The sequence below is a fragment of the Thalassophryne amazonica genome, chromosome 9 (genome assembly GCF_902500255.1).
Source record: "Thalassophryne amazonica chromosome 9, fThaAma1.1, whole genome shotgun sequence".
Lineage (NCBI taxonomy): Eukaryota > Metazoa > Chordata > Actinopteri > Batrachoidiformes > Batrachoididae > Thalassophryne > Thalassophryne amazonica.
The window spans coordinates 11211566-11238663 of NC_047111.1; the positions used below are offsets into that span (position 1 = coordinate 11211566).

The following is a 27098-nucleotide window of genomic DNA, read 5'->3' on the forward strand; positions in this document are numbered from 1 at the left end:
GTTGGGGGGGTGCATGGTAGGCTATCTCAGCTCCCGGTCTATTGGCTCCGCTTAAAGTAACTGATCAAGAGCGGAAATAATATGATGCCTGTGTCGCTGTCCTCATTTGCCCAGAAATTCAAAAAATAAGTCCTGTATTTTAAACAGCATCTCTGCTGTGGCCTGAAGTGCAAATCCCGCCGACTCAGATGGGGACTTGTTGGCATCACAATCTTCATCCTCCTCATTTTCGACATCCTCCCATTCTGACTCACTGTCAGGAGGTGGCAGTGTGGCTGGCAGATATCCCTCAGGGTGCATCACCCAGTCCAGAAGTCTCTCCTCGGCAAATAAATCATCCAGCCCTTGAAGGTCGGAGAAGACCTGAAATAACCATGCGTGAGCCTCAGTGGTGTCAAAAGTACACACAATTGTTACTTAAGTAGAAGTATAGATACTGCAGTTTAAAAACACTCTGGTAAAAGTTGAAGCATCAACTCGACTTCTTTACTCAAGTAAAAGTGAAAAAGTACGTGCTCCAAAACCTACTTAAAGTATAAAAGTATAAAGTAACCTTTTTTAAAAAAAAAAAAAAAAAGGTAGATGCCACTATATGAACTGAAAGCTTAATTTAAAAACTGATTCGTTCTACATGTGGCCCAAGACCCAAAACCCAAAATTACCCCCAACACCACCTGCACGAAAATGTTTCAATTCTAGAAGCTCTGAAATGCAGTCTAGGACTATTCCAGACAATAAACTGCAGTGAGTGCAGCATCCATTTAGTGAAGAAAAAAAAAAACTTTCCTTATTCAAATTCATTCCAGTAGTATTCTGCTCTTAGAATGCAGCAGTTTTCTAGTTTGGCAGATAGTTCTGGAGGAAATCACTGAAGAAATTAACACATTGAAAATATGGTTTGACCGAAACAAACTGTCATTAAATAAGACAGGGATGAAGTGGAGGTGTAAGAGTCACTAGGTGTTCACAGGAAACAATTATTTATGTATTTATGTATGTTCATTGTTAGTTGCTTTTATATTTTCTGTTGTGTTTCTATTCAGGTTCTTTTTGCCTCTTTCTCTAAAATTGTATATAATAATCATTAGATTATTAATATATAAACAAAAATAAATTTAAGAAATATTACAATTTGAAAACAAATGCACCCGAACGTGATAAGAGCTGCAATTGCTTAATGCTAACTTTTAACATTGAAAATGCCATAGACATGCTAACGCGATAGCATCACTCCCGTTTTTAAGTTATAAAATACATCAACTGTTTCAGAAGACCATAACAAGTCGGTTTAACATAGAAAAGGTAAATAATACTCACAGAAGTATGCTCTTTAGGGTTTTAGCGGGGGGAAATTAAGCGAAAGAAAAAGAATAAACGAAGCAATAGGTCGAAGCATTGCCTCAATCTGCGAACCACTGCTTCGATTGGTTCACGGTTCAAAGCAAAGCCGTGCTGCAGAAAAGTTGATTACAGGCGCACATGACGTGAAATATATATATATAAACATTAAACTGAAGCCAAGAGTAACGAGGCTGTTTGTTTTAAAAATGTAAGGAATAGAAAGTACAGATACTTGTGTGAAAATGTAATGAGTAGAAGTCAGAAGTAGGCAGAAAAATAAGTAACGGAGTAAAGTATAGATACCTAAAAAGTGTACTTAAGTACAGTAACGAAGTATTTGTACTTCGTTACTTGACACCTCTGGTGAGCCTACAGTAACTCCCAAGCCTGATCCAAATAATCAAACTTTTCGCTCAGGGAGAGGCCACTGTGAAGCGCACAAAAAATTTCAGATCAGCAAAAATTAAAACTGTCCACAGAACCCTGCTGAGGGCGGTGGCTGGAGTTGGTACCCCTGCTGATCTTGGTCCCCTTCCTCCTGAAGGAGAACTTCTGGAGGAGGAACACCCAGAAAGTGATTTGTTTGTGGTGACACATAAGATTCCTCATGGGACCCCTAGTCGCATGGCGGCAGTGACTCCAAGCCCCTCACCTTTGCAGGGTGGCGCAGTTCTTCTGGGGCAGGTGCCTTTAGTTCCTCCTGCTCCTGAGATGACAGACTTGCCATCTGTCCCATTGGCAATTCCACAAATTGTTCCTTTGAATGCCAGTGGGGGAGCAGTTAGACAAACTGCACGGTTAAGAGTAGGCCAGCACTCCAACAGGCACCGTCTACCTAGGCCTGTGGGTCAAGTGGTGGACGGGGTGGTGGGTGTTTCTGGGCCAGTGTCCAATGCTATGATTGCACTCTTTAGACCTTGGAATTAGTTTTAGGCTGAATCGATGCATCGTTGGGGGGACGATGAAAAAGGCGGGGTAGAATGTAGCAGGAGGAGTGTCCCCTCTCCCCCGATTGTCATTTGGTTCATCCAATCCTCACTAGGGGCGCACTTTAAAAAGAGGAGCAGCGCCTTAGTGGCTGTCTCCCTCCTGCCTCTGTACGGCATTGAGTAGGCACCTTTAGCCGCTCCACTTCCGCCACCTGGTTGTTCGCTTTGCGCTCTGCTCAGGTATGTAGCCGTACTACGCTTCTTATCAATCTCATTGTTTGTGTTAGCTGCTAATGATTTAATTCTGCAGCCTGCCATCGTGCAGCTAGCTGCCAGCCTCCTTCCTTGCGCCACCTGGCTACGCACCTCGCTTTCTGCAGCTCAGGTATGTTGCTGTAATCGCACTGCCTGCAAGAAGGCTAAAAGAGGCTATAGCTCACTATCATATTTGTAACTTTACAGCATGTGGGAAACCCTTATTATTGTGTCGTGGGGAAACATAATCTGCAGGCTGTTATGGCGGCATCATCAGCTGTGACGCTCCTCCCTCCCTCCCTTCCTTCCTGTGACCAAACAGCTCTCTTACCGGTATGTAGCTCTACACATTAGCAATACACATGTTATGGCCTCTCAGCAATTTAATAACTTGTAATGTCATGGCAGATTCCTGAGGTGGACAACAACTCCGTGATTGGCTGCACAGGACCGCTGCTGCTTTTGTCTTACTTTGTTTCAGCGTGTGTTTGGTACTGCATCTGACCGTGCTAACGTTAGCATACCCTCCGGTGGCTAACTTAAACACCCACAATATACCCAGGTCTTCTGGTGTAGGAGCCCTTCTGGGCGCCAGATTGTTTAGAGTTCTTTTATGAATTTTATTTATATATTTTTTTTTTATCATTTTGTCTTTGTTTTCATTGGCTGGCTTGTATTTTTTTTTTAAGCTTAGTTTGTTGTGGACAAATTTAAGTTTCTTCTTGTGGACTGTTTCATTTGATGGATTCCTGTTAATTGTTTTGTTTTTCAGTTGCTGGGCAGCGGTGGTGGTGTAGGGGCCCAGGGTATTGGAGCCTGTTCTTTGGTGTTGTGTTTCACCCCTGCAGGATTGGACCTTCACAGTGTGAGTGAGTGTGGATGTGTGTTACGTGTGACTGGGGTGCTTATATTTTCTTTTAGGGGTCATCACTGCTGGTGTCTCCTCCTCCGTCCCACCGGTAAGCCCTAGCACCTGAATAATCCCTCATTTCTTTCGTGTTTATTTGCTGATCATTTTTAATTCAAAATAATCTGTTCTTAATTTTATATATTTAGAAATAAAACTGAATTATTGCAACTTGGAACCATGTCTTTGTCCTTTTTACCCAGGTTTGAGAGTCTCTCCTTGCCGTCCTGTAGGGGTTGCCACACATTTTTGTTCCTCCAACCGACCCCATGTGGGTGGTCCTTAGCCTGTGATGAATCAGCGTTATATGATTGGCTGCAAAGTGAAGTAGGCGGTTATAAGCGGGTGTCTGCTCATGTTGCGTTCAAGGTTGTTATGTAAAATTCTTATAGTGTATGTGGATGCCAAACAATAAATCAGTGTTCCATCATGCTGTCCAAATACATGCAAATACTTTGGTTTTATCAATTACACAACTATAAAAAGATCAGTTTTTTTTTTTATCATATACAAGGACATTTTCTATGCCAGCCATAGAAAATGGAGAAAGTGAAGTGAGGTAGGAAACAAAGATGTGTGAGCAGGTGCCGAGAGTGAAAGAAGACATAGGGTGGACAGAGACAAAGTGAAAGACAAAGATATGAGGCAGGTGCAGAGATGTGAAGTGAGAACATAATCGGATGGGTGTGAGAAACAGGGAACTGTGAACTGAGATAAACAGATGCCAGAACAACTAATCAAAGACTAAATATTAACAGAAAGCAAAACTGATGACAATGATTATCAAATTAAACAAGTGATAACCTAATGAAAACTACATGAGCATAAATAGAAATAAATACTAAACAGAAGCTGACTAAGAAAACAAGGTGCTAAGAAAAGCAGAGACAAAACAAGAGAACAAAACCTGACATTAAAGTGCAACAGATGTTATAAATGAGAACCTAAATAACCAAGTGATAAATTAATGAACAATAAATGAAAGCACAACTGACTGAAGAAAACGAGAACAGAAATGAAAGGCAAAAGTGACAGCATAACAGGATAAACCAGGATGAAAATACAGTATTAACTCAAAGCTGGAGTAGATATAGAACCACAGAAAGGCGAAAAAAAATGGGCTCAACGCCCTAATCAGGACAAAACCATGACACGTCTGAGAGGAGTCTCTTCACCCAATATTAACGATCAGATGATGAAGGTAAAACCTCTTGAATCATTCTAAACTTGGTTTGAAGTAGAAATAAGGCAATTTTAAGCAGAAACTTGGCGAGACTCCGTGACTCTTTGAAATGACCAACACGCAGTGAACGCATCAGCTAGCTGTTCATTTAGCCGCAGCACTCTCATTGCTTCATCTGTCTTTTATGATGAAACAGTGCTGAATTTATGTGGAAATGATTGTTGTACAAAAGCTTTAGTTGTCTGTTGCTGAGATAGATGATGACTGGAGGCAGTTTGAAGCAGAAACAAAGTGATGATCTGTGATTGCGCATATACAGATGCAAAAGGTGGACTGATTTTTAGGGTGGACTGTTTGGTCGGAGACACCGGATCTGGCTATTTTAACCAAATCACTTTTTGCAGTGTTTTTGTTTGGTTGGTTGGGGGGGGGGGGGGCACGTTTTACGTTTTTTTTTTTCACTTTTTACAGTGGGGTTTTTTCACTTTTTGAGTTTTATTTACTTTACAGTGTTTCACTTTTTACAGCGCAGAATGAGCGCAGGAGGCAGTAATGACGTCATCAGAAGCAGAGGGAAAGAGTGACGCAGCGTCGCTCCAGAGAGGAAGAAAGGGAGGAAGGAGGAAAGGAGCGTCCCTTTTTCCGCCACTGGTGGACAGATGGAGAGACAGCATAATGAAAGAAGAAAAGAAGGCAGTTGTTCTGGTGATGTGAAGCGATAAAGGAGAACAAAAGGACAGACGCGCAGAAGGAGACAAGAGAAGGAGGCGTTTCCTGTCGGAGCTTGCTGGAAGGGAAGCAGGTGATTGGACGACACATGCTGGAGGGCGGAGCCATGATGGGCAAAGATTATATGTTGGCAATTATCATCGTCAACTATGAGGGTAAATTTAAGTTTAACTAAACCCGAGGTTCATCTTAACCTAAACCCTGAGCTCAACTAGAGCCTGACGGCAAACTAAAGTTAACACGTGTCTGATTGGTTCCTGTTGTCTCCAAGCAGATAACATCTGGACGGACCAGAACCTGCTGCTGGACCCGGACCTTCCATTTGGATGGAGAACCATTAAAGACTCCACAGGGACCTACTACTGGCACGTTCCCACTGGTGCCACCCAGTGGCAGCACCCACGACTCAGTGGGTCACCAGAGCTGCGTGGTCACCAGGTTAGACTGGATTCAAACTCAAGGACGAGAATCACGGGAAGTCAGATTTCGCAGAGACGTTTTAATGCACTGATGTATTTCAAGTGCAGGTTACAGACAGGTTAGTCCATCTGCCGAGTTACACACAGGTTAGTCCACTTTGCTGCCAGGTTACACACAGGTTAGTCCAGTTTAAAGATAGGTTTATCCAGGTTAGTATTTAACTCACATTTTCTGTGTCTGGCACAGTCTCACGAGCCTTGATTAATTTAGGTTAACTGTAAACATCTCAGATTACCAATTTATTGGGATACTGCTGAGATTATTTTGGATTAGCTCAGGATATCCTGCTCTTCTGGAGTGTTCACAGTAGAATGCTGTAGTTTGTTTTCTGTGATGTGCTGCCCCAGCAGGAGGAGGTGAGGCACCAGACCTCCAGCAGACAGACAGATGGAGCACCTGAGGACAGGTAACTCCATCCAGTGGATCACATGGTAACAGCTGCTGAGGGCTGCGCGTGACGCTCTATTAAACTGAACTTTAGAATTCACCACGTAATTATTTCATCAACAAGTCTCTGACAGCAACGTGTGCACGAAAACACAGCGTTGCATCAAGTGCGTTTGTATTCTTTTTTACGTTGTGTGCACACATACTTCCGGAATCAGTGGCTGTTTTCAGAAACGTGTACTGGTTCACATTCGGCATTAGCGTGTGTGCAGAGTTATTGTGACCAGTTTACGATAAAGTTACAGCACGTTAATCTAACCATAGCTAATTTAGCATAATGGTGGCATCTTCAAGATTACTGTCATATGTACAACCTGTTGGTGTGTTACTGCCACCAAGTGGACAGGAGTATGAACCAGTAGATTGACAAAGCAACAAATAAATACTATAAATACAAAAACAATACACACAATGAATACAAATGCAATAAATGCAAACACAGTAAAGACAATAAATACAAAAACAATACACACAATGAATACAAATGCAATAAATGCAAACACAGTAAAGACAATAAATACAAAAACCATATGAATTTGAATCACGTGTGATTACATCAGCCAAGCTTGAACCCTCGTGGGCATGCAAGAGTTTTTTCACGCCTGTCGGTGACGTCATTCGCCTGTGAGCACGCCTTGTGGAAGGAGTGGTCCAGCCCCCTCGTCGGAATTCCTTTGTCTGAGAAGTTGCTGAGAGACTGGCGCGGTGCTTGAGCGCCTGCCACAGGAAAAACACCGGCTGCAAGCTGACGCGCCAATCCGCCCGCACGTCTTTCATTAAAAAAAAATCTTTAACAGTGGAATGTCCTGATAAACTGCTGATCCCGACCTCTTCTGAAAGTTCTCTCACGACGTCCTGGGTCAACAGAGGCTTAAATTGGGAGGTTTTCAGCTTGAAAGAGGATGACAACGTCGCCTCGGAGCGCTGCGCGACGTCCCGCTCCGTGGGAAGTCCTTACAGCGATAGAAACAATCCAAAATCTCTCATCAGCTGTTAAAATTTACACCAAAAACCAGCTGAATTTCTCGAATGGTGTCCAGTCAGATGTGCCTCACAGTTCTTGAAAAAATTTTGATCAAGCACAGCGCCAGTCTCTCAGCAACTTCTCAGACAGTGAAAATCCGACGAGGGGGCTGGACCACTCCTTCCACAAGGCATGCTCACAGGCGAATGATGTCACCGACAGGCATGAAAAATTCACGCATGCGCACGAGGGTTCAAGCTTGGCTGATGTAATCACACGTGATTCAAATCCATATAGTTTTAAAAAAAAAAAAAAAACTGTCGGTTTCTTTTCTAATAAACCTCGTACATGTTGTTCATTTGGCTGCTCCCAGTTTTGTTCAGGGTCGCCCCAGCAGATACAGCCCAATCCGTGTTGATAATTGGCACAAGTTTTACGCCGGCTGCCCTTCCTGATGCAACTCCAGTTTTACCCGGAGAAACACACACAGCCGCTGGTGTTCCAAAGAGGTCTCCCGTCCAAGTACTAACCAGATCCTGCTCTGCTTCGCTCCTGAGATCTGACGGGATCAGACTGACACAGAGCAGAGCGGCTGCCAAATGAATACAAACACAATAAATACAGAAACAATACACACACAATAAATGGAATGGAATGAGATTTATTATGGAATGAATACCATAATAAATCTCATTATCAAAATTCATTCCATTCCAAATACAAACGCAATGAATACAAACACAGAAAACACAATAAATACAAAAACAATACACACATAATACAAACACAGTATACACAATAAATAAAAAAAATGCACAAATATAAACACTTTAAATACAAACACAATAAATATCAATGCAATAAATACAAACAATACAAAAACAATATACACATAGTAAATACAAGCACAATAAACAATATACACAAAACACAATAAACGCTAACACGATAAATACTAACACAATTCAATTTATTAATTTTATATAGCACCAAATCATAACAGTCACCTCAATTCACTTCACACAAAACAACTCAAACAAAATAAATTAAATATTAAAAAAAGTACAGTAAAAGAGTAAAAAAGTAAAAAGCATAGTAACATACTAAATGGTAAATGGACTGCATTTATATAGCGCTTTTCCATCTTCTTCAGATGCTGAAAGTGCTTTACAATAATGCCTCACATTCACCCCGATGTCAGGGTGCTGCCATACAAGGCGCTCACTACACACCTGGAGCAATAGGGGATTAAAGACCTTGCCCAAGGGCCCTTAGTGATTTTCCAGTCAGGCTGGGATTTGAACCAAGGATCTTCTGGTCTCAAGCCCAACACCTTAACTACTAGACCATCACCTCCCCATACTATTCCAGTATGCCAGCCATACACATAAAAAAATAAGTGAGTCTTAAGTCTGGACTTGAAAGTCTCCACAGAATCTGACTGTTTTATTGATGCAGGGAGATCATTCCACAGAACACGGGCACGATAAGAGAAAGCTCTATGACCCACAGACTTTTTATTCACCCTAGGAACACAAAGTAGCCCTGCACCCTGAGAACGCAGAGCCCGGGTCGGTACGTAGGGTTTAATTAGGTCAGCTAAGTAGGGAGGAGCCAGTCCATAAACAATTTTATAGGCTAGTAGCAGAACCTTAAAATCTGATCTCACAGGGACAGGAAGAAGGTGAAGAGACACCAAAATGAGTGTAATGTGGTCAAACAATAAACACAGTAAACACAATAAATACAAAAACAATACAAACATAATAAATACAATCACAATAAACACAATATACGAAGGTTACGTATGTAACCATGGTACTATGAATCCTGGATGACTGCCAAAAGGCAGTGCTGAAAGTGCTGAATGATCCCTTCGCGCATGCTCAGTTCGAGTAATAATACCAAAATAGTTACACCTGTGACACCACAGATGACCAATCACAGTGTGTATAAGCATACATCATCCGAGGCTCTGTCCCTACAGAATCTTCTCACGCAACGCGGAGAGACAGAGAATCTCTGGGGGTCATCCGGGATTCATAGAACCATGGTTACATACGTAACCTTCATTCCATTCATCCCTCCTGACCACCAGAGGGCGGTGCTGAAAGCACTGAATGACTAATACCAACAATGTCACAAGGAATCCTGAGCACCTACCTCACAGAGGAGACCCAAAGGACCCCGACAGGAGCACATGACCCAAAGGATGAGGGTCGACCACATTGACATTGTAGAAATGAGTGAACGTACTCGGGGAAGCCCATGATGCTGCAGCGCAGATGGCATCCAGCGGAACTCCTCTCATAGCTGCCCCGGAAGCAGAGACACTCCTGGTAGAGTGAGCCCTCACGCTGGCCGGCCGGGAACAGCCCCCTGCACGATAGGCATGGCAGATGACATCAATGATCCAATGAGAGAGACATTGTTTAGATAAAGGAAAGCCCAATTTAGGACTCCATGACACAAAAACAGCTGGTCAGAGCATCTCAGACTCTCAGTAGCTGCAATATACACCTCCAGTGCTCTCACTGGACACAACAACCCAGACCCATCCCCAGCCACAGACGACTTGGGGTCGAAACCATGCCAATCTCAATGGCTGGTTACTATGAGCATGGGACAACATCTTAGGCAAAAATGCCGTGTTCGGCAACAGGGTAACATCAGCCCGATCGGGATCCCATCTGAGACACGAGGGGCTGACAGAGCATGTAACTCACCCACTCTTCTAGCGGAGTCGATGGCCAACAAAAACACAGTCTTACCCGAGAGCCACTTGAGGTCTGCCTCTGCCAAAGGCGCGAACAGAGGATGGCAAAGTGCTTCGAGAACCAGGGTCAGATCCCAGGCTAGTGCAAGTGGGGCAGCCAGTGGATGCAACCTACAAGCATCACTCAGAAAAAGAGAAACTAGATGATGGCTTCCAACTTAACAACCATCCACTCTAGCATGGTAACATGAAATAGCTGCTACATATACCTTCAGTGTCGAGGGAGAGCGGCCCTCATCAAGGACACATTGGAGAAAATCCAGAGTAGTAGAAATGGAACAGGTGATCCTCACTAGGGGGAGAACACCACTGACAAAACAGTTGCCACCTGTTGTCATATTGCTGCCGGGTAGAAGGTGCCCTGGCAGACAAAATGGTACGCCTGACAGGATCAGCGAGCCCAGTCAGTCTTGACCCCTGGCATCCAGCGGCCACACCCACAGGTTCAGGCCTTGAGGATTGGGGTGCCATATTTGTTCCCCCAACTGAGAGAGAAGATCCCTCTTGGGCGGAAAACACCATGGGTCGCCTCGACATAAACTCCGTAGCAATGGGAACCATGGGTGCGCAGGCCAGGACGGAGCTACCAGCAACAGTCTGTGCCCCTCCCTGAGAACCCTCTGTAGAGTGGGCCAAATCAACGGAAGAGGAGGAAAAGCGTACAGGCGCACCTTGGGCCACAGATGAGCAAACACGTCCCGACCCAATGCGCCCAACACCCCTGTAAGGGAAAACCACAGAGGGCAATAAGTCGTGAACAGATCCACCTCTGCGCGACCATAGAGAATCCCAGATCATGCTCACCACATCGGCGTGAAGATACCACTCCCTTGGAGCAGGCGCCTGACAAGAGAGTCCGCAGCTCAGTTCTGCTGTCCCGGTAGATACTCCACCTGCAGAGTGGACAGATGAGGAAAGGCCCATTCCAGCAGATCCCTGGAGACTTTTAGAAGCCGAGCTAATCTGGTGCCCCCCTGATGGTTAATATGGTATACAACCGAGGTGTTGTCCGACCGTACCAGATCGTGTCTCTCCTCCAGATGGGGAAGAAAGTGCGTCAGAGCTAGATGCACTGCCCGTAGCTCCAGCACATTGATATGTCTCAAGCGATCCCGTCAGCTCCAGAGCCCCTGAACCGCTCTGTGCTGCCAGACCGCACCCCATCCCGTGGAACTGGCATCCTTGGTGACCACCTCTCTGCGGTACACCACTAGCTCTATCGGGACGCCCCTGGACAAATAAGCCCTGTTCCTCCAGGGAGCCAGGGCCCGGAGGCACAACCATGTTACCGTGAGCTTGCGATGTCTGTACGGTCGGGGTCCAGACAAAAGCTGTTGAGCCTCCTCTGCACAGGGTGTAACGAAAGCAAGCCCAACAGCACAAGACGAGTGACTGACGTCAGTTTGCTGAGAAGTTGTAGGAAGGCGATGTATGGAAACCGCCTGCCTAGTTTGAACCAACTGACCAACTGGAGGATATTGTCTATTCTGCAGACGGATGGACAAGCCGCCATGGAAGTTGAATCCAAAGCCACCCTGAGAAAAACAGTGGTCTGAGAAGGAGTAAGACAACTCTTCTCCAGGTTGACCTTGAGACCCAACTGGGACGCGTGAGCGAGCAGCCGATGCGTATCCCGAGATGTACGTGCTCGAAATGGGGCACACAGAAGCCAATCGTCGAGATACGGCAGAATATGCATTCTGCATGCTTGCAGCGGGGCGAGAGCTGCCTTTACACATCGAGTAAACACCCTGGGAGAAAGGGAGAGGCCAAACGGGAGTACCCAAAATTGCAAATGACGACCTTGATAGGCAAACCTCAGAAAGCGGCGGTGGTCTGCCGCAATAGGTACATGAAAATAGGCATCGGCCAGATCTATTGATGTAAACCACTCTCCCCAAACCTGCCGACGAGCCTGAACAAGGAAAGACATAACTCGGCCAAGCTCCCTTGACATCAGGGCAAAAGACTGCAACGCCGTATCATTAAATCCTACCACACTTGCCACAACACCAGTATCCTGCAGAGATGCAGAAACTGCAAACAGGAGGTGCGCCAGGGAATTACCCAACCGGCCAGCATGCGCTCCTGCATTATAAGCCTTGCAAAGGACGTTGTCGGTCACACGGCACTGAGCCCGTGGGCACCGAGCCTCGCTGCGTAGAGCCTCCTCAGGAGACACAATAAGCGAGGCCACCACCGGGTCAACCGCTGTCATGCGGTTCAAACCGACCCTGGCGGACTCATTCATTGAGGCCAACGCTCGACCGTCCGCCGAGAGACGTGATAAGGCTCGAGGGTCCCACCAACACACGTGCAATTCCCTTAAATAGTCCACCGGTGGGGGAATAGAAAAGGCAGTGGGTGCACGCCCATGTCTTCCAGGGGCAGCCTACTCTGCCATTGGAATATCCAACTGCAAGAGATTTAAGGCCCTACGCATAACATCTTGCACAGTGGCATCGCTCGACTCACTGACTACACTTTGAGATGAGCTGAATGAACCCGTTTGTTTTTGAATCCACACGGCTAGCAGTCTTCAGAACATATGCCAGCACCGGGAGAGGGGGCGCGAACACTGCCGTCATCAGTAATAGCAAAACAGGAGACCAACCCCATTAGTTGTGACAAAATGCAGGCCAAAAAAACTGGGATAGGGGAGCGTGCACGCCGCCATCATCAGAAGTAGCCAAAGCCACACAAAAAAAGGCTAGTACAGTCAGCTGTCAATGTAAACAGGCTCAAAACCAGAAGAGGGGGCACTCACGCTGCTGTCACCGGTAGTAGCAAAAACCAAACAACAAAAGGAGGCCAACATCGTCAGCTTTAATCATAAATAGGCTCAAAACCGGGAGAAGAGGTGCTCACGCTGCCGTCACCGGTAACAGCAAAAACTAAACAACAAAAGGACCAAAGGCTAACCCAGGTAGCTCGAAACAGTATATGTATGTCCGTATACACGCGCAATACCGGGAGAGGGGGCAAACACGCTGCTGTCACCAGTAATGGAGAATAAAAGAGACACTTACCACAGTAACGAGAACCATCACAGCCCCAGGAGGGTGAAAAACGCTGCTCCTGCGAAAAAGAAAGGCGAAAAGGCATCCAGTGACAGCAAAACAACAATAAATATCCAGCACAAAATGGTGGACGCCAACAGTAGCGAACCACGCACGAGAAGAAAAAAGGGACAGAACCTCGAATGATGTATGCTTATATACACTGTGATTGGTCATCCGTGGTGTCACAAGTGTGACTATTTTGGTATTATTACTCGAACTGCGCATGCGCGAAGGGATCATTCAGTACTTTCAGCACTGCCCTCTGGTGGTCAGGAGGGATGAAATGGAACTCAATACACACAAACATAATAAACGCAATAAATATAAACACAAACTGTCTCAGTTGTCCATCGCAGACGACGATGGTGCTGTGCAGGTTCATTCAGGCAGGTTGAGAGGGTTTCTACATGTGGCTATGGAGACCAATGCATGACAGACAGTGCCAGCTACACACAGGCAACTGGAGAGCAGAACCGGGTGGGGCCAGAGGCTCATTGTTGGGTTGGTGTCCATGGGCCCGTTGCTCATTGGCAGCCCAGTCATAGGCCTCGTCAAAGCGTGTAGTTGCAGAACTGCAGGTAGAACGCCAGGTGTTTTGGTCAGCTGCTAGGTGCACTAACCTCTCAGGGAATAGCCCGTTTTTTTGAGTGTAGATTTGATGTGGTCCTTGAATCTCTTTTTTTTTTTTTTTGGCCATCCACAGAGCGGCTGCCTTCGGTAAGCTGGCCATACAAAACTTTGCGAGGCAGTGGGTTGGCACGCATCCTGATTACATGGCATACCCATCTTAACTGGTGGTGGTTGATTGATCAGCTGGCCTCTGAACACTATTGACACCATTTTTTCAACAAGGACATCAGGGCCGGGGAACCCTGCATACCCAGATGGAACCTACCCTGCGGGCCATGTTCTTGAGTCCTGGGAGACCTGGCGTGTCGCATGCTTTGTGCCATTCTCTCTGGAGGAAGTCAAGGATTTATTTATATTTGGTTTTATTGTAGGAGGGCTGGTACTTATTGGTTTATGGGCTGCCCTGACCTATCTGAGAATTGGCAAGACGGTTGCCACGAGAACCACGACCCCTCACCTGTCCGTCATGATTAATGAGTTGGGCAAGGCGATACATTCTCAGACTGTGTTAACCCTTGAACTCAGATGCATATTGGATAACATCGCAGAGCAAATATACGCCTTGCAAAGGAAGATGTCGGAGACCAGGGAATGCTCATAAATTGGATCTGGTTGTTCATGTGAGCTGCAAAGGTGTTTTTCACTGCTCAACCATAAACATGGCAGGTTTATCTGCCTCTGAAGGACCAAATGTCCCGTTGTTTTCCTCCAGAAGAATTTCTACGGCCTTGGTGAACCATTCGGCTGCCTTCTTTCTTATCTTCTCGAACTCCAGCACACACGGACAAAAACTGACTCATTTACCACTCACACATGGACAGAGGCTGAAAGCATGGTTCCACCCCCTCCGGGGTGCTGCACAGTTTTATCTGCTGTAGCGCCCAGTTCCCCCCCAAGCTGGCGGCGGTGCGACCACGTGTTGCTGCCCCCCCCCCCCCCCCACACACACACACACACACTCACATCACCACAATTCAGAAAATGGACTGTTTTAAAGTTTAGTGCACATAAACAATGTCAAATGTATATGTGTTGTCTTTAATTCTGATGTGTGCCATTATTACGATAAACAAGTAATAATTATGGATTAATTGCTGTATCTTGTCTGTGGTAATTGGAGTGTGGACGTAATCTTGTTGTTGTTGCACTCATGTAATGACAGCAATGACACTGTCAATAAGACAGACGAGCATGATTCTTGCAAGAACCTTGCCAGCTGTAGAGAGGAGAGATGTGCCACGACTATTGCCACAGTCGACCTTGTCACCTTTACACTTATAGATGGTGACAATGTTGGCATCTTTCCATTGCTGTGGAAGGCAGCTGCAGGACCAGACATCTGTAATGAAACGATGCAGATGCTGCAGGAGTGGTCGTCCTCCAAACTTAAAGACTCCAGCAGGAATACCATCTGGGCCAGCAGCCTTGTTGTTCTTTAGACCATAAATTGCCTTCTCAACCTCCAGAAAGGTCAGTGGCAGATGTAGATTGGTGATAGGCGGGAGTGTTGGAAGGCCATCCAGAATGGTGTCATCTATGGGAGTAATGTTAAAAAGCTAACGGAATTGCTCTGCCCACTGTTCAAGGATACCTGCCCTATCCTTGATGAAAACCCCATCCTTGTGTTCCACCTTCCTCCTGACTGGGTGAGTGGATCTCTGAGAAGGTGCAAACAGCCTTGATGGAATCGTAAAAGCGATGAAATTCATAGCTGTCTGCATGGCCTTGGATCTTAGCATGCCACCATTTGTCCTCAATACTGCAAGGCTCACATTGCACCCTAGACCAGAGAGCAGCCCAGTTAGCACACAGAGTAGCGCATAATGGATTTCTGAGGACTGCATCATGGAGGTTGTGCTTTTCCAGCAAAAGAGGCTTGATGTAGGCAGCGTTGTCATCGAGCCAGTCCTGGTGCAGTTTCTGGTTGAAGCCAAGGGTAGATTGGGATTTACTGAGCAAAAAGTCACTTAGCCATTCTTCTGTTTAATCGGCAGAGGACTTTGCTAGCTTTGCGATTAGGCTCGGACGACAAGGAGAGGGAGATGGCATCACAAAAAGTGCCCCTGGTGATAGGATCTTTAAGGGCATGAAAATTGAGTCTCCTATTAGGTTGCTGTTTCCGAAAGGGAGGCCACACACAGAGTTGGAGTGTTGCTCTGATGAGGCAGTGGTCAGTCCAGCATTTGGCCACGCATAACCCTTGAGATGAGCACATCATGGAGATCTGACCGCCGAACATTGATGTAGTCAATGAGGTGCCAATGCTTGGACATAGGGTGCGTGCAGGGGGTCTTATTGAGGTTGTGAAACATGGTGTTGATAATGACCAAGCCAAACTCAGAGCAGAGGGTCAACCCTGGCATTGAAGTCACCTGTTAGTATGATCTTGTCACTGCAGGGGATGTTACAAAGGATGGAGCACAGAGATCATAGTGGGTGCGTTGGCGCTCACAAGAGTGACATAGCAACCTTTAGCTAGAGGGAGTTGAAGAGTCATAAGACGTTCATCGATACGTGAACGTCCTGAGATGTTCATGAGACTCAGGAAGCAAATGGAGAAAAGAAGTCCTGATGGCAAAGCCGATGCTATGAATGCGTCTGGCATCAGTGGGGAACCCTCTCCAGAAGAAGGTATAACCTTCACCATCCTCAGTCAGAGAGCTTTCATCTACGAATCTGGTCTCACTGAGTGTGATGACATCGCTCTTGTAGTGCTGAAGCTCCGAGGCAATGAGAGCAGGCCTCCTGTGGGGACAGCTACTGTTGTCACTATCTTGAAAAATAGGGATGTTCCAGGTTGCTACCTGGAGGGATTATCGATTAGAAAAAATTCTTATGATTTCAACCGCAAAGTGGAATGCGGTTTTTCACCCGGGGGGAAGGGAGCAGGCAGTTTTTGGACCACCTTTTCTAGGTCCCTCCTCATGTGAGGTGAGCAGTGTGCATCCTAAAGAGGACTACTCAGTAGCCGTGTGCACTGCTGGGGAAGGTTGCTGTTCCAATCCCAGCCTTCGACAACCATTTACTCACGGGTGTCTACGTGCAGAGAGATAACTAGAGGCTTCGAACCCCATCCCCGTCACTAGCTGCTCCATCTCCGTAGGACTTGAAATATGGAAAAGACAAGCTTGCATGGAAACGTGCGCAAAGGAAGCTTTAAGTGGGAGTGAGGGCGCATTTACCCCGACCCACTAACTTGATCACCTGAGAAGGACTGTGGTGGCAAGGAAAGATCCAGGACGACCACCTTGACGGGAGGCTGCGGCACCCTGCTGGACAGCCTCAAGCACAATACAAACACAATAAACACAAACACAGTAAACACAAATACAATAAATAGAAACACAGTAAACACAATATATATAAACACAATAAATATAAATATAAACACAAAAACAATGAAAACAAACACAGCAAACACAATACAGTAAATACAAACTCAGTAAACGCAATAAATATAAATGCAATAAATGCAAACACAACCAGAGCAGTCACAGATTTCTGATGTCCGCCAATCCAATGTCGCAGACTGAACTGCCTTCACTGCGCATGTGTCATTTCTGACCACAGCAGCTTGTCTGACAGTCTCTTCACCCAAAGCAATCAAATGGATTAATGGTATCATTGACCATCAGATGACAAAGTAAAACCTCTTAAATCATTCTAAAGTCAGTTTTAAGCAGAAACAAGGCCATTTTAAGCAGAAACTCTGCAAAATTCTGTGAAGCTTTGAAATGACTGATGCACAGTGAACGCATCAGCTAACAGCTCATGTAGCCGCGGCGCTTTGATTGCTTCATCCGTCTTTTATGATGAAATAATGCTGAATTTACATTGAAATGATTGTTGTCCAAAAGCTTCAGATATCTATCACTGATGACTGCAGGCAGTTTGAAGCAGAAATCGGGTGATAATCGGTGAACCGCCGCTAATGACGTATGCGCAGTGAAGGCAGGGCAGACCGATTTTTAGGGGGAACGTTCGGTCTGCGACACTGGATCCAGAGTCTTCCATGGTCTAATATTTATCTGTGGTGCAAATTTGCTGAGAATTCATGGAGTAGTTTTGATGTAATCCTTAAGAGCCTATAAAGACAACCTTGATCCAGAGTCTTTCATGTGTACGAGGTCTGTTAGAAAAGTATCCGACCTTATTATTTTTTTCAAAAACCATATGGATTTGAATCACGTGTGATTGCGTCAGCCAAGCTTGAACCCTCGTGCGCATGCGTGAGTTTTTTCATGCCTGTCGGTTGCTTCATTCGCCTGTGAGCAGGCTTTGAGTGAGGTGTAGTCTACCCCCCTCTATTTTTATTGCGAATAAATGTCTGAACGATTTGGATCTTTGCTGCATCAATTTTTTTTCCAGAAACTGTAAGAGACCTCCAGGTGGACACTGTTCGAAAAATTAATATGGCTTTCAGGGACGATTTTATGGGGATTAAACAGATTACGGGGTGTTACTGCCCCTTTAAGGACGGCCCACAACTGCTGAGAGCGCAGCGCACTCCCAGTGCCGATGGACAGGCTGACACCCCGCTGGAACAACCAGATCATTTCCAACGTGAAAGCTTTGTTGATCCGGGACCTCGTCTGACTTTCACAAAAAGGCAGAAGATGTGGACATCAGCACTTTTTCCGGCGCATTCCACCGTTACAGGAGTTTTTTTTTTTTTCTTTCATGGAAAAAGAAGCAGAGGGACGCGCCACGGAGCCGTTCATTACGCGGGACAAAACCACCTCGGTGTTGGTCTCACAGGACGGCTTAAAGGTGGATTTCAGACCGATTCCGGTTGCTTTCCAGTCGTGTGAATATCCGATTGTAATTGTGCATGAGCTGAACATGCCAGAACATGTCCTGTGAGGCTTCATCATGGCGTTTCTTTTCACCATGCAGCTCCGCCGCGACACGCGGAATTCCTCCGCCTTTGTTCCTCTTTCCATGACAAAAACTCCTGTAACAGTGAAATGTGCCATTCATTTCTAAACTGGACGCTGTCTTGATCCGGTATGTCCTCTGACTAGCACAGGAATTGTGAAAAGACATGGACATCAGCACTTTTTCCGGCACATTAAGACAGACGTGCGGAGGAGTTCGGCGCGTCGTGGTGCAGCCGCTCGGCGCAAAGAAACGCCGTGATGAAGCCTCACAGGACATGTTGGGGCTTGTCCAGCTCAAGCTCAATTTCTCAGATATTCACACGACAGAAAAGCAACCGGAATCCGACTGAAAGCCGTCCTGAGAGACCAACACCGAGGTGGTTTTGTGCCGCGTCCCTCGGCTTCTTTTTCCATGAAAAAAAAAAACTCCTGTAACGGTGGAATATGCCGGAAAAAGTGCTGATGTCCACGTCTTTTCACAATTCCTGTGCTAGTCAGATGACATACCGGATCAAGACAGCGTCCAGTTTAGAAATGAACGGCACATTTCACTGTTACAGGAGTTTTTGTCATGGAAAGAGGAACAAAGGCGGAGGAATTCCGCACGTCGCGGTGGAGCTGCATGGCGAAAAGAAACGCCATGATGAAGCCTCACAGGACATGTTCTGGCATGTCCAGCTCATGCACAATCACAATCGGATAGTCACATGACTGGAAAGCAACCGGAATCCATCTGAAATCCACCTTTAAGCCGTCCTGTGAGACCAACACCGAGGTGGTTTTGTCCCGTGTAATGAACGGCTCTGTGGCGCGTCCCTCGGCTTCTTTTTCCATGGAAAAAAAACTCCTGTAACGGTGGAATGTGCCGGAAAAAGTGCTGATGTCCACATCTTCTGCCTTTTTGTGAAAGTCAGACGAGGTCCCGGATCAACAAAGCTTTCACGTTGGAAATGATCTGGTTGTTTGTGCGGGGTGTCAGCCTGTCCATCGGCGCTGGGAGCACGCAGTTGTGGGCCGTCCTTAAAGGGGCAATAACACCCCGTAATCTGTTTAATCCCCATAAAATCGTCCCTGAAAGCCATATTAATTTTTCCAACGGTGTCCACCTGGAGGTCTCTCACAGTTTCTGGAAAAAATTGATGCAGCAAAGCTCCAAATCGTTCAGACATATATTCGCAATAAAAAATAGACGAGAGGGGTGGACGACGCCTCACTCAAAGCCTGCTCACAGGCGAATGAAGCAACCGACAGGCATGAAAAAACTCACGCATGCGCACGAGAGTTCAAGCTTGGCTGACTCAATCACACGTGATTCAAATCCATATGGTTTTTGAAAAAAATAATAAGGTCGGATACTTTTCTAACAGACCTCGTATCTGTGGTGAAAATTTCATCAAAATCTCTTGCAGTGGTTTTGAAATAATCCTGTTAAAGGACAGACAGACAGGCAGACAATTTTTTTTTAAATGGCTGATGATTTATTACATCCTTGGCGGACATAATAAATACAAACACAGTAAACATGATAAATACTAACACAATAAATACAAACACAGTAAACACGATAAATACAAACATAGTACACACAATAAATGTGGGTTAGTAAGGTTAGATCTTACTTGCGTGAAGCACCTTGAGGCAACTCTGTTGTGATTTGGCGCTATATAAATGAAAATAAATTGCAATTAAATACTAACACAATAAACACATAATACAAACAATACACAGTAAATATAAACACAATAAATACTAACAGTAAACAATATAAACAATACACAGTAAATATAAACACAATAAATACTAACAGTAAACAATATAAACAATACACAGTAAATACAAACACTATAAAAACAAACAGTAAGCACAATAAATACACAGTAAACACAAATGAAAACACAATAAATGCAAACTTAATAAGCACAAACAGTAAACATGATAAATACAAACACAATAAACACACATGATAAATACAAACACAATAAACCCAAACACAGTAAACACAATAAATACTAACACAATTCACACAATAAATAAACACAAACACAATACACTGAAAAACAGTAAACAAATAATACAAACACAATAAACACAAACACAATAAATGCAAACACAGTAACTACAAACACAATAAACCCAAACACAGTAAACACAATAAATACTAACACAATTCACACAATAAATACAAACACAAACACAATACACTGAAAAACAGTAAACAAATAATACAAACACAATAAACACAAACACAATAAATGCAAACACAGTAAACACATAACACAAACACAATAAATGCAAACACAGTAAACACATAACACAAACACAATAAATGCAAACACACATAACACAAACACAATAAATGCAAACACAGTAAACACATAACACAAACACAATAAATGCAAACACAGTAAACACATAACACAAACACAATAAATGCAAACACAGTAAACACATAACACAAACACAATAAATGCAAACACAGTAAACATGATAAATACTAACACAATACACATAATAAATACAAACACAATAAACTGCAAGACAATGCCAAGCCACATTCTGCACATGTTACAACGTCATGGCTTCGTAGTAAAAGAGTGCGGGTACTAGACTGGCCTGCCTGCAGTCCAGACCTGTCGCCCATTAAAAATGTGTGGCGCATCATGAAGCGCAAAATACGACAATGGAGACCCCGGACTGTTGAACAACTGAAGTCGTACATCAAGCAAGAATGGGAAAGAATTCCACCTTCAAAGCTTCAACAATTAGTGTCCTCAGTTCCAAAACACTTATTGAGTGTTGTTAGAAGGAAAGGTGATGTAACACAGTGGTAAACATACCACTGTCCCAGCTTTTTTGAAACGTGTTGCAGGTATCCATTTCAAAATGAGCAAATATTTGCACAAAAACAATAAAGCTTATCAGTTTGAACATTAAATATCTTGTCTTTGTGGTGTATTCAACTGAATGTAGGTTGAAGAGGATTTGAAATCATTGTATTCTGTTTTTATTTACACTTCACACAGCGTCCCAACTTCAGTGGAACTGGGGTAAATAAAAACACAAACACATAATAAAAATAAACAAACACAATAAAGACATAATAAATGCAAACACAATAAACACAATTACAAACACAATAAACACATAATGAATAATACAAACACAAAGACAATGAATACAAACACAAGAAACTCAAACATTGTGTAACAGGAACATGTGTGTTGTTGCTTTTATTTCTCTCAGGTCATCTTGGCATGAAAATGATGTGACCCATCACGACCCAAACTCCAAGGTAACGTCATCACAGGCAAACATGAGGGTGAGGTGTGGTCTGACACGGTGCTGGTGTTAGGATGAGGCGTGGTCTGACACAGTGCTGGTATTAAGATGAGGCGTGGTCTGACATGGTGCTGGTGTTAGGATGAGGCGTGGTCTGACACAGTGCTGGTATTAAGATGAGGGGTGGTCTGACATGGTGCTGGTGTTAGGATGAGGCGTGGTCTGACACGGTACTGGTATTAAGATGAGGCGTGGTCTGACACTGTGCTGGTGTTAGGATGAGGCGTGGTCTGACACGGTGCTGGTGTTAGGATGAGGTGTGGTCAGCCGCTGTGCTGGTGGTAGGTTGAGGTGTGGTCTGACGCGGTGCTGGTGTTAGAATGAGGCGTGGTCTGACACGGTGCTGGTGGTAGGTTGAGGAGTGGTTAGACGCGGTGCTGGTGGTAGGTTGAGGCGTGGTCTGGCGCGGTGCTGGTGGTAGGTTGAGGTGTGGTCTGACGCGGTGCTGGTAGTAGGTTGAGGTGTGGTCTGACGCAGTGCTGGTAGTAGGTTGAGGCGTGGTCTGACGCTGTGCTGGTATTAAGATGAGGCGTGGTTTGACACGGTGCTGGTGGTAGGTTGAGGTGTGATCTGACACAGTGCTGGTATTAAGATGAGACGTGGTCTGACAGTCTGCTGGTATTAAGATGAGACGTGGTCTGACAGTGTGCTGGTATTAAGATGAGGCGTGGTCTGACACTACTGGTATTAAGATGAGGCGTGGTCTGACACGGTGCTGGTGATAGGTTGAGGTGTGATCTGACACAGTGCTGGTATTAACATGAGGCGTAGTCTGATACGGTGCTGGTGTTAGGATGATGCGTGGTCTGACAAGGTGCTGGTGGTAGGTTAAGGCGTGGTCTGACACTGTGCTGGTGTTAGGATGAGGCGTGGTCTGACACGGTATTGGTATTAAGATGAGGCGTGGTCTGACACTGTGCTGGTGTTAGGATAAGATGTGGTCCGACACGGTGCTGGTATTAAGATGAGGTGTGGTCTGACACGGTGCTGGTGTTAGGATGAGGCGTGGTCTGACACAGTGCTGGTGTTAAGATGAGGCGTGGTCTGACACTGTGCTGGTATTAAGATGAGGCGTGGTCTGACATGGTGCTGGTATTAAGATGAGGCGTGGTCTGACATGGTGCTGGTGTTAGGATGAGGCGTGGTCTGACACAGTGCTGGTATTAAGATGAGGGGTGGTCTGACATGGTGCTGGTGTTAGGATGAGGCGTGGTCTGACACGGTACTGGTATTAAGATGAGGCGTGGTCTGACACTGTGCTGGTGTTAGGATGAGGCGTGGTCTGACACGGTGCTGGTGTTAGGATGAGGTGTGGTCAGCCGCTGTGCTGGTGGTAGGTTGAGGTGTGGTCTGACGCGGTGCTGGTGTTAGAATGAGGCGTGGTCTGACACGGTGCTGGTGGTAGGTTGAGGAGTGGTTAGACGCGGTGCTGGTGGTAGGTTGAGGCGTGGTCTGGCGCGGTGCTGGTGGTAGGTTGAGGTGTGGTCTGACGCGGTGCTGGTAGTAGGTTGAGGTGTGGTCTGACACGGTGCTGGTATTAAGATGAGGCGTGGTCTGACACGGTGCTGGTATTAAGATGAGGCATGGTCTAACACGGTGCTGATGTTAGGATGAGGTGTGGTCTGACACGGTGCTGGTATTAAGAAGAGGTGTGGTCTGACAGGGTGCTGGTATTAAGATGAGGCGTGGTCTGACACTGTGCTGGTGTTAGGATGAGGCGTGGTCTGACACTGTGCTGGTATTAAGATGAGGCGTGGTCTGACACGGTGCTGGTGGTAGGTTGAGACGTGGTCTGACACGGTGCTGGTGTTAGGATGAGGCGTGGTCTGACACGGTGCTGGTGTTAGGATGAGGCGTGGTCTGACACTGCTGGTGTTAGGATGAGGCGTGGTCTGACACGGTGCTGGTGTTAAGATGAGGTGTGGTCTGACGCTGTGCTGGTGTTAGGATGAGGCGTGGTCTGACACGCTGCTGGTATTCGGATAAGGCGTGGTCTGACACGGTGTTAGGATGAGGCGTGGTCTGACACTGTGCTGGTGTTAGGATGAGGCATGGTGAGACACGGTGCTGGTGTTAAGATCTGGTGTGGTCTGACACGATGCTGATATTAGGATGAGGCGTGGTCTGACACTGTGCTGGTGTTAAGATAAGGCGTGGTCTGACACTGTGCTGGTGTTAGGATGAGGCGTGGTCTGACACGGTATTGGTATTAAGATGAGGCGTGGTCTGACACTGTGCTGGTGTTAGGTTAAGATGTGGTCCGACACGGTGCTGGTATTAAGATGAGGTGTGGTCTGACACGGTGCTGGTATTAAGATGAGGCGTGGTCTGACACTGTGCTGGTGTTAGGATGAGGCGTGGTCTGACACGGTACTGGTATTAAGATGAGGCGTGGTCTGACACTGTGCTGGTGTTAGGATGAGGCGTGGTCTGACACGGTGCTGGTGTTAGGATGAGGTGTGGTCAGCCGCTGTGCTGGTGGTAGGTTGAGGTGTGGTCTGACGCGGTGCTGGTGTTAGAATGAGGCGTGGTCTGACACGGTGCTGGTGGTAGGTTGAGGAGTGGTTAGACGCGGTGCTGGTGGTAGGTTGAGGCGTGGTCTGGCGCGGTGCTGGTGGTAGGTTGAGGTGTGGTCTGACGCGGTGCTGGTAGTAGGTTGAGGTGTGGTCTGACACGGTGCTGGTATTAAGATGAGGCGTGGTCTGACACGGTGCTGGTATTAAGATGAGGCATGGTCTAACACGGTGCTGATGTTAGGATGAGGTGTGGTCTGACACGGTGCTGGTATTAAGAAGAGGTGTGGTCTGACAGGGTGCTGGTATTAAGATGAGGCGTGGTCTGACACTGTGCTGGTGTTAGGATGAGGCGTGGTCTGACACGGTGCTGGTGTTAGGATGAGGCGTGGTCTGACACGGTGCTGGTGTTAGGATGAGGCGTGGTCTGACACGGTGCTGGTATTAAGATGAGGCGTGGTCTGACATGGTGCTGGTATTAAGATGAGGCGTGGTCTGACACCGTGCTGGTATTAAGATGAGGTGTGGTCAGACACTGTGCTGGTATTAAGATGAGGCATGGTCAGACACTGTGCTGGTATTAAGATGAGGCGTGGTCTGACACGGTGCTGGTGGTAGGTTGAGACGTGGTCTGACACGGTGCTGGTGTTAGGATGAGGCGTGGTCTGACACGGTGCTGGTGTTAGGATGAGGCGTGGTCTGACACTGCTGGTGTTAGGATGAGGCGTGGTCTGACACGGTGCTGGTGTTAAGATGAGGTGTGGTCTGACGCTGTGCTGGTGTTAGGATGAGGCGTGGTCTGACACGCTGCTGGTATTCGGATAAGGCGTGGTCTGACACGGTGTTAGGATGAGGCGTGGTCTGACACTGTGCTGGTGTTAGGATGAGGCATGGTGAGACACGGTGCTGGTGTTAAGATCTGGTGTGGTCTGACACGATGCTGATATTAGGATGAGGCGTGGTCTGACACTGTGCTGGTGTTAAGATAAGGCGTGGTCTGACACTGTGCTGGTGTTAGGATGAGGCGTGGTCTGACACGGTATTGGTATTAAGATGAGGCGTGGTCTGACACTGTGCTGGTGTTAGGTTAAGATGTGGTCCGACACGGTGCTGGTATTAAGATGAGGTGTGGTCTGACACGGTGCTGGTATTAAGATGAGGCGTGGTCTGACACTGTGCTGGTGTTAGGATGAGGCGTGGTCTGACACTGCTGGTATTACGAAGAGGTGTGGTCTGACACGGTGCTGGTATTAAGATGAGGCGTGGTCTGACACGGTGCTGGTATTAAGATGAGGTGTTGTCTGACACGGTGCTGGTATTAAGATGAGGCGTGGTCTGACACGGTGCTGGTGTTAGGATGAGGTGTGGTCTGACAGGGTGCTGGTATTAAGATGAGGCGTGGTCTGACACTGTGCTGGTGTTAGGATGAGGCGTGGTCTGACACTGTGCTGGTGTTAGGATGAGGCGTGGTCTGACACGGTGCTGGTGTTAGGATGAGGCGTGGTCTGACACGGTGCTGGTGTTAGGATGAGGCGTGGTCTGACACTGTGCTGGTATAAAGATGAGGCGTGGTCTGACACTGTGCTGGTATAAAGATGAGGCGTGGTCTGACACTGTGCTGGTGTTAGGATGAGGTGTGGTCTGACAGGGTGCTGGTATTAAGATGAGGTGTGGTCTGACAGGGTGCTGGTGTTAGGATGAGGCGTGGTCTGACACTGTGCTGGTGTTAGGATGAGGCGTGGTCTGACACGGTGCTGGTATTAAGATGAGGCGTGGTCTGACACGGTGCTGGTATTAAGATGAGGCGTGGTCTGACACGGTGCTGGTGTTAGGATGAGGCGTGGTCTGACACGGTGCTGGTGTTAGGATGAGGCGTGGTCTGACACTGTGCTGGTATAAAGATGAGGCGTGGTCTGACACTGTGCTGGTGTTAGGATGAGGCGTGGTCTGACACGGTATTGGTATTAAGATGAGGCGTGGTCTGACACTGTGCTGGTGTTAGGATGAGGCGTGGTCTGACACTGTGCTGGTGTTAGGATGAGGCGTGGTCTGACACGGTATTGGTATTAAGATGAGGCGTGGTCTGACACTGTGCTGGTGTTAGGATGAGGCGTGGTCTGACACGGTATTGGTATTAAGATGAGGCGTGGTCTGACACGGTGCTGGTATTAAGATGAGGCGTGGTCTGACACTGTGCTGGTCTTAGGATGAGGCGTGGTCTGACACTGTGCTGGTATTACGAAGAGGTGTGGTCTGACACGGTGCTGGTATTAAGATGAGGCGTGGTCTGACACGGTGCTGGTATTAAGATGAGGTGTTGTCTGACACGGTGCTGGTATTAAGATGAGGCGTGGTCTGACACGGTGCTGGTGTTAGGATGAGGTGTGGTCTGACAGGGTGCTGGTATTAAGATGAGGCGTGGTCTGACACTGTGCTGGTGTTAGGATGAGGCGTGGTCTGACACTGTGCTGGTGTTAGGATGAGGCGTGGTCTGACACGGTGCTGGTGTTAGGATGAGGCGTGGTCTGACACGGTGCTGGTGTTAGGATGAGGCGTGGTCTGACACTGTGCTGGTATAAAGATGAGGCGTGGTCTGACACTGTGCTGGTATAAAGATGAGGCGTGGTCTGACACTGTGCTGGTGTTAGGATGAGGTGTGGTCT

The 27098-nt window shown here is 46.5% G+C and overlaps 1 protein-coding gene and 1 long non-coding RNA gene across 6 annotated transcripts in view; both read left to right on the forward strand.

Annotated features, from left to right (window-relative positions):
- Positions 1-2388: 2388 nt before the first annotated feature.
- LOC117516469 lies at positions 2389-4931 on the forward strand. Of its 3 annotated transcripts, none has more exons than XR_004562421.1 (5): positions 2389-2510; positions 2581-2655; positions 2733-2858; positions 2934-3484; positions 3636-4931. It is a non-coding gene; the product is annotated as an uncharacterized LOC117516469 (long non-coding RNA). The 3 variants fall into 3 exon arrangements; XR_004562420.1 differs by having other exon boundaries at positions 3298-3484; XR_004562419.1 differs by having other exon boundaries at positions 2733-3484.
- A 241-nt stretch (positions 4932-5172) lies between these two features.
- The window catches only part of apbb3 (amyloid beta (A4) precursor protein-binding, family B, member 3), a 45459-nt gene continuing 23533 nt past the window's right edge, over positions 5173-27098 (forward strand). For all 3 annotated transcript variants that reach the window (XM_034177566.1, XM_034177567.1, XM_034177568.1), the window contains exons 1-4: positions 5173-5499; positions 5619-5782; positions 6172-6230; positions 21827-21875. In XM_034177566.1, coding sequence (XP_034033457.1) covers positions 5433-5499; positions 5619-5782; positions 6172-6230; positions 21827-21875 — 339 coding nt within the window. In that variant the 5' untranslated portion in view covers positions 5173-5432. The remainder of the gene's footprint in view (positions 5500-5618; positions 5783-6171; positions 6231-21826; positions 21876-27098) is intronic.